Raw genomic sequence first — 15,957 nt, 5'->3', positions numbered from 1 at the left:
TTCCAGGCCATTTGGTACACAGTGCCTGCTAGGAAGTGTGTCCTGATTACAGCTAAGCATCGATCTCTCCACCTACACAACACCAGTAAGAATCTAAGCGGGGTTCACTATCTACGCAAAAACAGTTTGGAAAGTGAAGGAGTGAGTCATCCTCTTTGGCCTCCAGCTTCTTTCATGTTGGGGCCATAATGTTGTCTTTGAGCCTCTGAGATCTTCCCTAGCTCTAAATACAGCTCCCTCCCTCCTACTCTATTCACCAGATGGTTCCTTAAATGGCCCTCCCTGAACCCCAGGCCCCCACTCAAGTATGCTCCTTAATTCTCTGAAGAAGGCTTCTCTTAGCCCCTGGCCCGCAGCTCACTTGTGATGTCAGCCTCCCCACTAGGCCAGACCACTCTGCAGACACCGGACTCGGGAGAGAACACCTCCAGCCTCACAAAGATCCTTGGCCAGAACAGTTTCCCAAAGCATCCCCTATGCTTAGATCCTTCTGGAACCAAGCTACTCGGTTCTGGTTTCTCAGCTTGTCCAAGCAACCTGTCCCCCAGCACTGTTTACAACTCCATACAGCTGCATCCACCCATACTAGTTTGTAAGTATTCAAATGGCTCTAGCCATGCCCTGTCATTCCAGGCCCTCACTGGCTAGCCCCAATGCCCCTTTGTTGTCCTCTCCCAGCCCTCCTCTCCACGCACCTTTCCCTCTCTGCCCCACCAGTCACATCTCATTTCCCAGTCTTCCCAGAGCACACGTTGCACCTCGGGCCTCCATGCATTCTCTCATGCTTTCTTTCCTCTCCCCAAAATGCCTTACCTCCGTTTCTATTGTTGTTCTGCTTCTCTGTTGCAAGTCTGTTCATTTTAGTTGCTCCCTCCTTTCTTCTACAGAATTTTTCAGTCTGACAGTTAAATGTGTTTATAATGGTCTTTCCTACCAGGGGTGGAGGGTAGGTTTTAAACAGCTTTGAATTCTCCAGCACTAGCACAGTGTTCCTTCAATTCAGCTGCTTCTCTGTGAATTTACCCCACCTCTTCCTTTGGACTGGAAGGTCCTGAGGGCAGTTCTTCATTCATGACCTCCCTACTCCAGCTGAGACAAGGCTTTCTCCACAATTCCCATCACTGAGGGTAAGACAGATCCTGAGGTCTCCCCTTAGCTCAGGAAACAGGACCAAATTCATTGGGAAATGGTGAGTCTTGCTTCACTCAAAATGATTGGTTATCAGGCTGTGAGTAGGACTCCTGAGCTCTAGCTGATTTTGATGCTAATTTGTTTATTAATGTGAGGATCATATTTCTGTGTTTCTAAATGGGAATAGCACGTACATGCTTTTCCTACTCCACCAGGTCACTGAACCCAAATGCGATAATAAAGTAGAACAGTCACAGTTTCGAAAGGCATCAGAGCTGAAGACGGGAGGCAGGAGGTCACTGGCATCAGGATGGGTCAGCACAATTAGAGGCCAGGCAAGGGTCAGGAGCTCTCTTACTCAGCTTAGTAGTCGGAATGGGAGCCCAGCAAACTACAAAACAAGTAGGAGCAGCACAGAAGTTTGCAGAGGTGGTAGCTGAAAAAGGAACAAGCTCGAACATTTTCTCCATGCGTCAAACAAGTTAGTGGTTCCTTTAACATTGCAAGTGCTACTGTTTTCGAGCTCATGCATGTTGCCTGTTTCCTCCAAGTGTTCTTTCACTGGCTGCTTATGTGGGGGTCGTGGGAAGAAGGATCACTTGATTTGTCTGCTCATTAAACTATAGGACCTTGGACAGGTTACTTACCTCTCAAGTCTCAGTTCTCTGGTCTGTAAACTGGGGACAGAGCACTTACCTTGAAGTTAGTGTGAGAATGAACTGATAGGAGCCACATTAACTCGGCCAGCACAGTGGCTGGCAGTCCCCTGCTCTGAACACAACAGACTTCAGCACAGCTCTGGCCTAGGTGTAGGTTACCAATATTGTGGGTAGGTTAGGGCTGGGCCGGGGAGGTATAATTACTGAAACCTTATAGCCAAGATTCCAAGACAATCACAATTTCAAAGACACTCTCCTGTTTTAAGTCAAGAAGCACTTGCCAATTTTTGATTGGGAAAACATGATCACTAGGGAAGGCACCGTGGCGGCTACCTATTTCTCCATCAGCCCTGAGAGTCTGGGCTCCAGGCCCAGGGCTTCTCAGCCAGATGCTCAGATATGCAGCTGAAAGGTGGTGGAAGGAGGAAGGAGCTCAGCAATGGCTCAGGGTACCTGGTAGGTGGGAGGCCCAGGGGCTCCCTCCCAGCTTCTCAGTCCAAATGCACAGGCCACTACAGTGCAATTCCACTCTAAAAGGAAAGAACACGTTAAGCCCTTCAAGCTCAGGTTAAGTCCTTGGCTGCGCATTAGAATCACCTGGGGAAATTTGGAAATCTCCACGCCTAGACTGTATTCCAGACCAATTAGATCAGTATTATTTTTTAAAGCTCTCTGGGTAAATTCCAAAGTACAACAAAAGTTGAGAACCACTCTTCTGGATCAGGTTTTTCCAAACTTGCCAGATGATGATAATCACTTGTATTAGTTTAAAAGATTTTCTCAGGATCTGGAATTAGCACTATTGCCGGAACTTAATGATTCTAAAGCACACCCCTTTATAAAAACATATAGGATATTTTAACATCTTTGAAATCTGAGTGATCTTCCAATCAGTGAGACCTAAGATTTGATAACACACAGAAACAAGCATCTCAGGTGATCCTCATGATTAGGCAGGTTTGAGGAAAAAACAATTCCCTAGTACCTCCTAGGGCAGCACTTCCCGAACTTTAACATGCTTAGAGTCACCTGCGATCCAGTTAAAATGCAGGCTCTAAATCAGATCTAGGTTAAAGCCTGAGATCCTGCACTTCCAAGAAGCTCCCAGGTGATCTAGGCTGGGCCTTGCACCACATTTTGGGTAGCAAAATCCCGAAGTACTGAGGAGGCTCCACCAGCAACCCACTTAATTAAACGGAAATAACTGGCATAGAGAAATATGACCGATGGAGAGAGTCTTCCATAGGTCCAAAAGAGAACTCCTGGGTTCCTCTCTGGCATTTCTTCCCAGGAAGGGGCAGCTGGAATGAGGGCCAGAGGGAGGGCTGCCCCAACCTTTGCAAAGCCAGAGGCTAGAGTCCAATTTCCCAAGGAAGCAGTTTCCTGTATGAGGCAGCACAAACTCCCACTCTAAACAGCAAAGTTCACTCACCAAGTGAGGGTAGGCCTCAGGTGGCTTTACAGAGTTGGAGGCCCGCTCTCTCTGTGTATACTTTTTCTTTCATTCATTCACCAAACTTTTACTGAGGGTCTGCTAATAAACCACACGGTCTAAAGGACTCACATATGAATCAGATTTGGTCCCTGACCTCCAGCGGAAGGAATTCAGCCTGGGAGAAACCCATTCATAAAGCAAAGTACAGTATGAAGGGATAAGTGCTATAAAGAAGCACATAGAGAGATTACCCAACATAGCAGAACAATGCTAATAACTTCCTGGTGCAGCAGCCACTGGAGGAGCTGGAGGAAACATTTCTAATTTTTCCAGGAAGGGCACCACCCTAAACAAGATTTCCTTGCCAGGACCAGCCTGGTATGATGGAGAGGGTGCTTTGATGCCTTGAAGCCCTTGAAAACAAGACTCTAAAATCTGGAGTCTCAGGCAGAGCTTCCTACGTTTACACATCTAATCTCTAGAGCTAAAATGCAAGTGAATCCAAGGAAGAAAGAGACTTTTAGGAGATCAGCCCCTCAAAAGGATGGGACAGCTGTGATCTCATTCCAGAAAGCTCCAGTACCCGCATTCTGTCCTCCTGTGTCAAAATCCAGCCATTTTCTTAGTTACAGAAACACATGTCTTTGCCCTTTGTCATACTGAGCTCTTAATTGGCTTGACCCATCACATTGCTAGATAAAAAGGCTACAATCCCTAGACTAAGTAGGTCTCCAGCTGGGGTAGAAAGTCTCACCCAAGACAGGCAGGGGACGAGAACCTAGAGCCTGCTCCCTCACCAAGGCCCTTATCGACCAGCTTTTGAGGAGGACTACAAAACTGATACTCGATCCCAATTTACTTTTTCCTTATCTTCCATCTCACAGATAGGAAACCCTAGAGAAGAAGCTTAAGGGCCAGAAGAAGCAGCGGAGAAGACGATAACAGAAAGATGGGGAGTGGAGCCAGTGCTGAGGACAAAGAACTGGCCAAGAGGTCCAAGGAGCTAGAAAAGAAGCTGCAGGAGGATGCTGACAAGGAAGCCAAGACCGTCAAACTGCTACTGCTGGGTGAGCGAGATGGGAGGATGAGCCAGAGAAGAAGGTACTGCTCCTTCCTGCTTATCCTGAATGGTAGATGGGTTCTAGCCCACCCCACGGGGAAGACGGATGGCCGGTCATTTTCCTCTCCCCATCTGGTCTCAGGCTAAGGGATCAGGGCTCTAGGGCTGAGCATAGCCACCCCAAGAAGATGCAGAATACCAAAGCTACCGTGGAATAGTTCTGCTCTTCGTTGAACCAGGAAGTGTGCAAGGGCTGGGCTTAGAGTTACCTGATCTGCAGTCAGCAAGCTCTGAGTCAGTGGACTCAGAAGTCCTGCCATAGCATCAGTGCCATGTAGTCCCAGGAGCAGGCCCACTGGTTCTTGCCACATAAATGGGTTCCTTCTCCTTGCCTCCAGTAAACATTCTGTGTACATTTTATAACTAGGGAGCCAGCCCTGAGGGAGGAGGAATGTCTACGGCAGTCCTTTCCTGGCTTTCTGTTCAGTAGCTGCCTTGAAAGCCCCTTCCAGATGGGAGGTTCATCAACTTGATGAGCCCTAAGCAGATCACAGGTCTGTGCTGAAAAACGACAAGCACCTTCTTCTGTTGGTCAGAGAGATTGGTCACAGCTGCAAACAGAACCTCTTGGTTCAATAAAGAGTTTGGGACACCTGGTTTAGGAAAAAAAAACCCAACGGTAGTACAGAGATAGGCTAGCTGGGGGGTCTTTGCAGCAGCAGATTAGCTGGCTGGGCTGTTTCCAAGCCCATGAGGAGCCTGTGAACTGGAGCCCCAGGCGGTGGCACCTCCTTTTGCCCAGCCAACCTGTGAGCATACCACTGTAAGCTGGACTCAGACTCCAAGAAGCCCAAAAGCTACAGAAGGGGAAAGAGATAGCAAGGCCACTGAGAGATCTTTTAAGCCTAAGCAGCTTTCTTCTACATTCAGGATAAGCAGCTTAAAGGGAACCAGCATAGACTAAATGGGAGGGAGGTTAGGGCATCAGGGCAGTGCAAACTGGGGGAGAGAGTTGAAGGGTATGTGGAGGGAGAGCAGAGTGTAAATGAGAGGATAGTAGGGCATTTTAGCCAATAAGGGAAAAAGCAAGATGATGAAAACAACTATTTCAGTGAAGTTATCCAGCTCTCTGCAATCCTGCTCCAAGATCACTCTCCTGAGTAAAACTGGGCAGAGGAGAAACGTGTTAAAGGAATTCCCTGACTCTATCGGTGGTTCTCAACGAGATTTTGCCACCACCCTCACCCCTCACCAGGACGCTCGGGAATGTCTGGAGACATTCTTAGTTGTCACAACTGGAAGAGAAGAGTGCTACTGGCCTCTAGTGAGTAGAGGCCAGGAATGCCACTGAACACCATACAATGCACAGGACAGCCTCCCACAAAAAAAAATAATTGTCCAGCCCAAAATGTCAACAGTGCAGAGGCTGAGAAACTCTGCTCTAAATCCAGACTGAATGACCTGAGCTCAAGGCTGGCAGAAATTGAGGGCAGCAATCATCCCTACAGGTTGTCTCCTAACAAGACTCCCAAGCAAGCCCTGGCTTAGACTTCTCACAAGCCATCTACTGGAGGGTTGGGGAGAATTGGTGGAAACCTGAAGCATAAGCATTTCTCCCTGCAGGTGCTGGGGAGTCAGGAAAGAGCACTATCGTCAAACAGATGAAGTGAGTAAGAACAAACCCCCCCGAGGACTGAGGTAGGGTGATGAAGTCAGTAGAGCCAGTAGAGGCATGGAAGGTGAAGGGCTCTTCATCCTGAAGGCACCCAGATGTAAAGGATATAAAGAACCTGATTCCCAATGCCCCTCATCTGCATGCCCTTTTCCCCTCACCCTCCACTTTGGGACAGCCATAGGAATAGATTGTTCTTATGACCCTTTCAATCCTTCCAGATCCCCAATCCCTTAGGGCTGGTTACTCACGTCCAACTATGGGCCGGGTGTCTTGCAGGATCATTCATCAGGATGGCTATTCACCAGAAGAGTGTCTGGAGTACAAGGCCATCATCTACGGGAATATACTGCAGTCCATCTTGGCTATCATCCAGGCCATGTCCACACTGGGTATTGACTATGCTGAACCAAGCTGTGCGGTATGTGGTTAACAGCAATGCAGTTAAAGTTGGAAGGAAAGGCTAATGATCAGAAAACAGGCAGCTGACAAGCTATGAGGAAATATGGGTCAGAAAAGAGTTTCGTAGAACTAAGTCCTACCTACTGAGCTTCCAGTCTTTTTACTTCAGTCTTGGAGAAGTGTGCAATCCCTACCTTTATAATACATTACCAAAACCTGTTCTCAGCTTCCTCTGCCTTTTTGTTTTACCTTACCATCTAAAATGCTCCCCTGGGCTCCTTGCCTGGCTATGGAACTTTTACAAGCTAAATCCCTAGTTCTGGCATTTGTCTTTTCCTAGCTTTGGATCATTGAAAGAACAAAGGTGATGGTTGTCTACCATCTGATCTATGTCATGGTCAATCTGGTCTTTAAACTTCCAACCTCCCTGCGAGCAGAGGGCCCACATTTTGTGGCAGTACTCTTTCGAACGAAGGATGGGAGACAGAAACACCACAGAGGAAGCCCCTGGAACCTATTTTCCCCTAGACATCCTAGGACTGGAGAAATTGCCACCCTCTACATCTCAGAGGCACACTCAAAATTAATCCATATGTTTTCTTAGCATCTTCACTGGCTGCAATCTCCATCTTAGGCTTTAGTAGCAATGCAAAATGCTTTCTTTTCAGTAGTATTCCCAGGAGCCTCCTGGAAAGCCATTACTCCTGTGTAGTTCTCAGCCAGGTTTCTGCCTTACAGGATACTGGGCGACAGCTCAACAACCTGGCTGACTCCACTGAGGAGGGCACCATGCCTCCCGAGCTGGTTGAGGTCATCAGGAAGTTGTGGAAGGATGGTGGGGTGCAAGCCTGCTTCGAGAGAGCTGCAGAGTACCAGCTCAATGACTCAGCATCTTAGTAAGACTCTGACTGGGGAAGGGGTGGGATTAGCTATAAACAACCTTCTAGGAGAAATCACAAGCAGACTAAAATTTCAGGCATGAAAGCTGGAGTCACAAAGGACTGAATTCAGCGTGGATACCTGTTGTGTTAGGCTTAAGCAGTGTTTTACTATGCTTTGAACTTAATGCCTTTAGAGAGGGACACAGACATAGTTGCCACCACTCTGTGTTGCTTCAATCTGGCTCACTGCAGCCTATAGAGCTGAAGACCCCCAAATTAATAACAAATGTGCCCTGCTTAGTTGCCCTCAGACTGCTGTCCTCTTAAATTCATGCACATAGTCTCTCCTTTCAGAACCACAAACACAAAGACAGACCTGCAGTTCTACCACATGCCCTCCCAGGAAACAGGTGATTAACGATGGCCTTTTCAGGATGGAATATTCTAGCTGGTAACCTAGGTGTATTTACTTAGGCCACCAACCAGAAACGAATGCCTCCTTCACACATAGCATTTTGCATCAGGGTGCCAGGGCATGGGACACAGAAACTTCCAGGGCAAACCAAAGGAAGTAGGTCAGGGATTTAAAAGAACCAACTTTGCAAAGCTGATTCCAAAAAGATAAGGTAGAGAGAGTTTATCAAGCCTACCTCAAACAGCATGGTTTCATAGATGGGCATGAGCTCTGTAGTCAGAACTGGATTTAATCCCTCTTCTGTCATCTAATTTTGTAACACAGTTATCATTTACCATCCACAGAGCACTTACTAAGGCCCAGGCATTGCTGGGTGTGTGAGGTGCACCATCTCGTTTGATTATTCGAGGTAGATAGTACTTTTTATTAGTCTGATGAAAAACTGAGGTTCAGAGAAGTTAACTTGCCCAAAGTCACATAGTTAAATGGCAGAGGTTGAAGTTGACTCCAGGTCTATTTGACCGCAAAGTTGAATGCTTTTTACAATATACCACAGTGCCTCTTGACCTTCGACAACTTATTCAACTCTTCTGAAATTAACCTTCATCTGTAAAATGGGACATGAAACTTGAAGGTGTATGAGGTTAAATGAGAATTTAAATGTGGACATACTGGCATATACTACACACTTGTTAATTTTCCTTCCCTTCTTCTCTGTCATCCCACTTCACATCTCCCTTCCTCTTGTCTTTAAAAAAAAGTTTTTTTCATGATAACTGTCAAACACATATGAAAGTAGGATAATACAGTGAATCACCTGACTTCAACTGTTACCAGCTCATGACCACTCTTGTTCCATTTTATCTCCATCTCCCACTGGATTATTTTGAAGAAAGTCCCAAATATCCTATCATTACATACTAAAAATTTCACTATGTATCTCTCAAAAAAAAAAAAAAAAAAAGAGAGAGAGAGAGAGGCTCTTTTTAAAAAAAGAAATCACAACATAACCACCACACCTAAATATTTAAAAATTCCTTGATGTCATCAAATATCCAAGCCAGTGCTCATTTAAGTTTCCCCAGTTATCTCAACTGTTTGCCCCTCAACTTGATTCAGGATATAAACAAGGTCCATGTATTAAACCGATTCACGTCTCTTATGTCTCTGAAGTCTCTTTTAGTCTACTCCTGCTTCTTGTTAAACTTATTTTTATTTTAAAGAGATCGTGAGTGGGGGAGGGGGAGGAAAAGGGAAAGTGGGGGAGGAGGAGAGAGAGGCGGGGGGAGAGAGAGAATGAATGAATGAATCTCAAGCAGGCTCCACGCTCAGCACAGAGCCCGACACAGAGCTTGATCCCACGACCCTGGGATCATGACCTGAGCCAAAATCAAGAGTCGGAAGCTCAATCAACTGAGCCACCCAGGAGCCCCTACTCCTGCTTCTTGTTGGAACTTTTGACACTCATTTAAACCACCAAATCTTACTGAAGGATCTAGAAAACTTTGTAGCCAGGCAAAACTTAAGGAAAAGTTATCTGATTTGACTTAAATGTGACAGAACCCCTGCCACAACTGGGCATGCCTCTCAGCCCACACTCCCTTTTGTAAGGACACATGAGGGTTTGAAGGAAAGAACCCTAGATTTAACAATATGGACTCTAGTCCTGATTCCATCACCAAGTTAGTTATATAACTTTGGGTAGGAACTTTACCTTTCTTGGCCCTGGCTGTGTAAAGTTTAATCCATTCCAATCTCTTTTCTCTAGCTACCTGAACCAATTAGACCGGATTACAGCCCCTGACTACCTCCCTAATGAGCAAGATGTGCTACGATCCAGAGTCAAAACCACAGGCATCATTGAGACCAAGTTTTCCGTCAAAGACTTGAACTTCAGGTGAGTACACAGCTCTCTGGGGGGCATCACAGATACACACATGGTTCCCTGGGGTCACCTCAGATACCAAAAAAGGGGATTGGGGATGCCTCTTGGCCTTCACTAAAGCCCAATCTGAATAACTATCCTATTTGTCCCTCTTTCCTCCCCATTTCCCATCTCATTGCCGACTGGCCCCAAAGTGGCCACCCCTCTGTAAACACCAAGTACATGTGCTGCTTCTTCCCTCAGGATGTTTGACGTGGGAGGGCAACGATCAGAGAGAAAGAAGTGGATACACTGCTTTGAGGGAGTCACCTGCATCATTTTCTGTGCGGCCCTCAGTGCCTATGATATGGTGCTAGTGGAAGATGACGAAGTGGTAAGTGGCCCTTACAGTAAGCAGCTTTGATAGACAGTCCCCCTGTGACCCAGTCCTCTGTGACCCTTTGTGTCACCAATTCTTCAGCTTGGGTGATTTCAGCTAACATTGACAGTTTAGCAGTCCTCTGGAACACAAATCAATGCCTCAGTAAATAATTCTAGAAAAACTTCCCCTTTTGCAGGTTCCAGGTTAGCACTTTGGAGCTCTAGATTTACTGGAGGTGAGCTTGGTCTCAAATTAGACATCCAAGAATCACCTGGATATCACACAGCTCACAAGAGGAACAGAGTATTAAAGGGACAAGGGATCACAACTGGGCAAAGCGCAGGGGTTACACTTAGGACTCTTCCAGGCCACCTACGGAAATAAAGGATAGGAGATGAAAATGATAGACCAGAAAAACAATGTATGATGTGCATCTTTGTGCAACAGAAGGGTTGGACTACTAACCTCACTTGGAAGCCTAAATATGTACTGTCAACAGGACTAAGGGGAGACCTGCAAACCAGGTTTCTTACATGCCACTTAAATTGGCAGGTGGAAGACTACCTGAGGGGTGAGTCTCTTGAGCCTGTAGAATTTAACAAGATAGGAGCTCTGTAGACCAAGCATCAGCCCGCACAGTCTTGGAGTCTGAGAGAATATCAAGGCATGGAACATGCTAATGGAGGCCCATAGCTTATTGATAGGAGACAAAGCTCCTATACTCCCATCCCTGTCTCAGTTGTTCTCCCTTCTCATTAGTAGTTCAAGTTCACATTAGAGCACTATGAATATCCTCTAACCAAAATGTCTTATGGGGTCATTCATTTTTCAAGATCTCTTCCACCTTTAACCCTGAAGTCTATGAAGTCTTAAGGGGTTCTACAGGAGCATTAGCAATGACAAAAGGCCACAAAAAGTAGATTTGTTTTCTTTCTTCATTGGGTGAAAAGATTGAGCCCAAGTCAGATAATAGCATACTTGAAATCCTAAAGGCCCTGCTCCCTAAAAACAGGCTGGTCTGGGGCACTTGGCAACATCTAGACTCTGCAGATATATAGCACCACTTCTCACCTGCTCAGAGTGGCAATCAGAGGAGGAAATAAGGCAGAAAGGCTTGTGGTATGGTGCTGAGAAATTCTCTAGTCCTCACCATTTGACACTGGGGCAATAATTCCTATTATGTTCCTGCCCACACAGAGATCCAGGACTCTGTAACAGAAGCTTATCAGAATCATCCTGAAAAGAAAAATTATCATGGAGATGCAAATGGGCACATGACAACTCAGGCCTACTTTCCACTCTGTATAAAGCAGCACTTACGGAGTCAAAGTCCTTCGCAGTGCCCTGGCTGCCAAAGATTGACCTAACATTTATTGTACACCTATATGCCAGCCACTATCATAGACACTCATACATGATCTCATTGAACTTCCATAACAACCCTATGAGACAGGGAAACTAAAACTCAGAAAAGTTCAGGGATTTCCCCCAAGTCACACAGCTATGACAGAAAAAGGATGAGAAAGGCAGCTAGATTTCTTTGGCCCTATCCCACCACGCTAAAAAGAGATAAGCTATTCCCCAACTTTCCTCTTACATTTGGAGCACTAGTCTCTCCAAGGGGAACAAGAACAGGAAGTAGACAATAGCCCATAAGCTCAGTCTGATATCTCTGATGGTGTCTCCTCTTACTAGAATCGCATGCATGAGTCACTACACCTCTTCAACAGCATATGTAACCACAAGTTCTTTGCGGCTACTTCCATTGTCCTCTTTCTCAACAAGAAGGACCTCTTTGAGGAAAAAATCAAGAAAGTCCATCTCAGCATTTGTTTTCCAGACTATGATGGTAAGTGTCAAGGGATGGAGATAATGGTAATGCTTTCTTGGTAATGACTGGTGATTGCCTCATTTCCTATACCAAGAAGACATAAAGGAACCTGTCTTTAAGGGGTACTAAGTGTGAAACTCCTTTGCTTTGCCAGGCTGATGATCCCTTATCCCTTAAAAAAATTTTTTAATGTTTATTTATTTTTGAGAGAGAGAAAGAGAGAGAGAGACAGCATGAGTGGGGAAGGGTCAGAGAGTGACACAGAACTCAAAGCAGGCTCCAGGCTGTCAGCACAGAGCCGAACATGGGGCCCGAACTCACAAACTATGAGATCATGACCTGAGCTGAAGTCAGACACGTAACCGACTGAGCCACCCAGGCGCCCCCTCCCTGCCCCGCCATATCCCCTTAATACTCAGTTCCTCTTATGCGCTTTGTGATATCCAAGTGATACTTGGATATCTGATCTGAGAAACTTGGGTATTCAGTCGTAAGTTTAAAATCAAATGTCCCTGGAACAGAATAGACAGGATGCAGGAGAGCCACAGACTATTTAAATGATACCTCCCAGAAATCAAGGGCAGAGACAAAGAGATCCCTCTCCTCAATTCTGTTGCTCAACTCAAGTGATAAACACTGGAGTACAATAGAGAAGAGGACCCTCCCCTTAAAAATATGTTCCCAACTGCAGCTCTCCAACACATTTCAAGGATCGAGTGGGTCACCTAAAAAGTAAGTGAGCAGGGATGCCTGAGTGGCTCAGTTGGTTCAGGGTCTGACTCCTGATTTTGGCTCAGGTCATGATCTCGTGGTTCGTGGGATCAAACCATGCATTAGTGTGGAGGCTGCTTGAGATTCTCTCTTTTCTCTCTCTGCCCTTCCCCCAACTTGTATGCAAGCACACCATGTGCACCTGCACTCTCCCTCTCTCAAAATATATAAATTTTAACATTAAAAAAAAAAGTCAGCAGCTAAAAAGGGTTAATTTATCCCATTTCTTCACTATTTTTTCTGGGAAACCAGGGAACAACTCTTTTGAAGATGCAGGGAATTATATCAAGAGTCAGTTCCTTGACCTCAACATGCGAAAAGATGTCAAAGAAATCTACAGTCACATGACCTGTGCTACAGACACACAGAATGTCAAATTTGTATTTGATGCAGTTACAGATATTATCATCAAAGAAAATCTCAAGGACTGTGGGCTGTTCTAATCCTCATCACTCCTCAAGTATACATTCCACAAACAGGCTTGGAATCTGGTTCATTTCAAGCAGAAAAATCATAGATCAATATACCATGGCATGAAGAGTGAATCCATTCTCCCTTGGAGACAGACTCTACATGATCACAACTGTGTCCCATATATTCTTTTCAAAGTGGGGTAGCTAGTGCAGTTTAAAGAATACAAACCCAAGAGTCAGAAGACCCAGGTGCCAGTACTGGTTCTGCAATTTACTACAAAGTATAAATATTTCATTTCTCTGAGCCTTGAGTCCCTCATCTATAAAATGAAGGTAACTTTTCTACTACTTCACAGGGTTATTCTTAATGATCACAAACATAACTGAAGGGAAGGAACATAAAAGCTGTGTGGTCAGAGTCACAGAAAGAAATCCTATGTAAAAGCAGCCATTTATGAAATTCAAGACCAAGTTTTTAGATGAACTATCCCAAGCACAATAGCAACTTTCCCTACTGTCTGGAAAAAATTAAAAAATAAAAAATGAGATCTCAGTAAACCTTACCACCATTTTTTACTAACAGACCCTATGTGCCTTAGCTCAGAGATCTGGATCACTGAATAGAAGATGTAAGTTTGTTAGTTTCTAAGGCACATGTCTAAAAATGATCACCTTTATTAAGCAGACTCTCTCTCTCTGCCCCCCAACTACTGTAAAAACTGAGTTTCCTTTATCTCTGTAAGTAACTGTCTCAAGTGCACAAGACACTTTCTGGATAAATTTAGAAGACTTCAACACACTCCCACTTGGAGTATTAATGATTTTTATTGCTACCACTTCTCGATCACAGAATTTAGAGTAACTGAGCAAACCTAGAATTCTCATTCAACTGCTACATGTTTCAGAACAAAAAAAAAGCAACTGATCTTGCTTTGGGCATTGAAAATCTTTGCAGTTGGATCCATGTGATGCCTGGCTGAAAACAACATCTCCCGATACAGGACAACAAGTAAATTATTTCTTTGAACTCCTTTGAGGGGAAACGAAGCTTGCATTTATCTTGACAGGAGGTGGTGAAGTCAAGTACAGATTTAGCATCTACAACTACTAGTGAGGAAAGCTCGTGGCGTCCAAGATTTAGTATATAAAAGAAAGTGTCAATTAAAATGAAAATCTGTTCCTTGCCAGAAACACATATTCACACTTAGCCTGTTACTAGCAATATTGATACTAGAGAGCCATATGAGCTTGAAATACACTGAAGAATAAATTTGCAGCTGTTAAAATTGGACTCATTTAATCGTCTTTTTGATTCCATGAAAAGAAGTCAACTTGAGAGAAGTACCAGAGAAATAAGGGAAAGTACTCTGACTATTGCCAATTATAAAACTTTACCACATAAAAAAACCTGGGCAAGACTTCATGCATCCAAGAGCTCTGTTCAGGGACTGTTTCTAAATGGCATATTCCAACTATCACTAACCTGTTTTGCTTTAACTCCATATACAGGGGTTACGAGCCTTTTTTTGCATGATGGATCCCTCCAACAGTCTGATGAAACCTACAGACCTCTTCTCAGGATATTTAAAAATGCATAAAATTATAAGGGAAACCAACATAATAGGAATAAATTCTACCTTTGGAGCCCTGAAGTCCCAGGTTAAGAATCCTCACTCCGGCTAAGATCCTGTCTATTCAGGCCCCAAATCTAATTTATCTCACTTATCCAATCTTCAGATAGGGTAGCCCAACTTCCCCACAAATTGTATCAGATTGTTTACTTCTTTTATTATCTTCTCCTTGCTCTTTGACTCTAAGCAGGACTTGGTTAGAGGCCAAACTATAAAAGCCTACCCTAGGCTTCTTGGTTATGGATGTTCATATACAACCGGCCCTATAGTCCAAGCATGAAAATAGCCAATGGGCCTGGTCTTCTGGTACTCTACTCACTCTGCTGTCTTTGTCTTCTTTTGCTTCCTTTTAAATTTACACTATAATGTTGAATTTTATCATCAGAAATTCTTTCTTGTAACAAGGTAGGTCAGAAACAATTCGACCTGATTTTCATGAACTGCAATCTTAATTCTTAAAATGGTAAAGCTAGAAGGAAGTTTAAAATAGTCCAGGCCCATCACTAGTAATTTATAGATAAGAAACTGAGGCCCAGGGAGAAGGAGTGTCTTCATCAAGATCAAACTGCTAGGAAGTAGCAGAACTAGAACTCCAAAATAGGTCTCCTGAATCCCAAGCCAGCGTTCTATATATGTACCATGCTACTGAAAGCCCACCATACACCACACTATTCAGTCAATTTTCTCATTTCCCTAAGCTCCTCCCACTCCCAAATTCTTGGTTATTTTTAAATTATGCCATCTCTAAACCATATTTAACAAAATCATCTCCAAACTGAATACAAATCAGTCTCAAAGTGGAATGTGAAATTAGCATAAAATAACAAAAATATAAATAACTTTAAGTTTGTTCGTTGAAGGTGTAATTAATATCCCGTTCATATCCTTAAAGGGCAGAGATCTTAATGTAGTTCCCTTGCAGCGCATTTAGCCACTGATGACAGTAAGGCAAATGTGAAGTATGTTCCACTTCTTGTAGATCTGATGACAGTTGCTTTTATCTTTTTTACAAAAATACAGTACAATTAACACAAAAGGACAAATACTATACGATTGCACTTACATTCCCAGGGGCTGGGAGGAGAAGGGAATGGGGAGTTAGTGTTTAATGGATACAGAGTTTCAGTTTGGGAAGATGAAAAAGTTCTGGAGATGGGCAGTGGTGACAGTTTGCGCAACAATGTGAATGTGCTTAGTGCCACTGAACTATGTACTTAAAAATGATTAAGATGGTAAAGTTTATGTTATGTATAGTTTACCACAATAAAAATATAATGGAAAGAATACAACAGAATCGGAGCTGTGCTTTTACATTCTGTGGATAAAAGCAGCACACAAATTCAGTCTTAAAAGCAATATAAAAGACACATTTACTTGTAACACTTCCTACTCTGATAAAAAAAAAAAATT

At 44.1% G+C, this 15,957-nt stretch overlaps 1 protein-coding gene across 1 annotated transcript; it reads left to right on the top strand.

Moving 5' to 3' along the window:
* The first annotated feature begins 3,935 nt into the window (after positions 1-3,935).
* On the top strand, positions 3,936-14,207 carry GNAT2 (G protein subunit alpha transducin 2). Its single transcript, XM_025912144.2, has 8 exons — positions 3,936-4,292; positions 5,909-5,951; positions 6,237-6,378; positions 7,098-7,255; positions 9,424-9,552; positions 9,784-9,913; positions 11,597-11,750; positions 12,756-14,207. The coding sequence occupies exons 1-8, from the start codon at positions 4,175-4,177 to the stop codon at positions 12,944-12,946; spliced, it is 1,065 nt and encodes a 354-aa protein (XP_025767929.1). The 5' UTR covers positions 3,936-4,174; the 3' UTR covers positions 12,947-14,207.
* Positions 14,208-15,957: the final 1,750 nt, after the last annotated feature.

Source organism: Puma concolor, chromosome C1, assembly GCF_028749965.1.
Source record: "Puma concolor isolate L17-30 chromosome C1, mPumCon1.1.hap2, whole genome shotgun sequence".
Taxonomy (NCBI): domain Eukaryota; kingdom Metazoa; phylum Chordata; class Mammalia; order Carnivora; family Felidae; genus Puma; species Puma concolor.
This window is presented reverse-complemented; position numbering and strand designations above follow the sequence as displayed.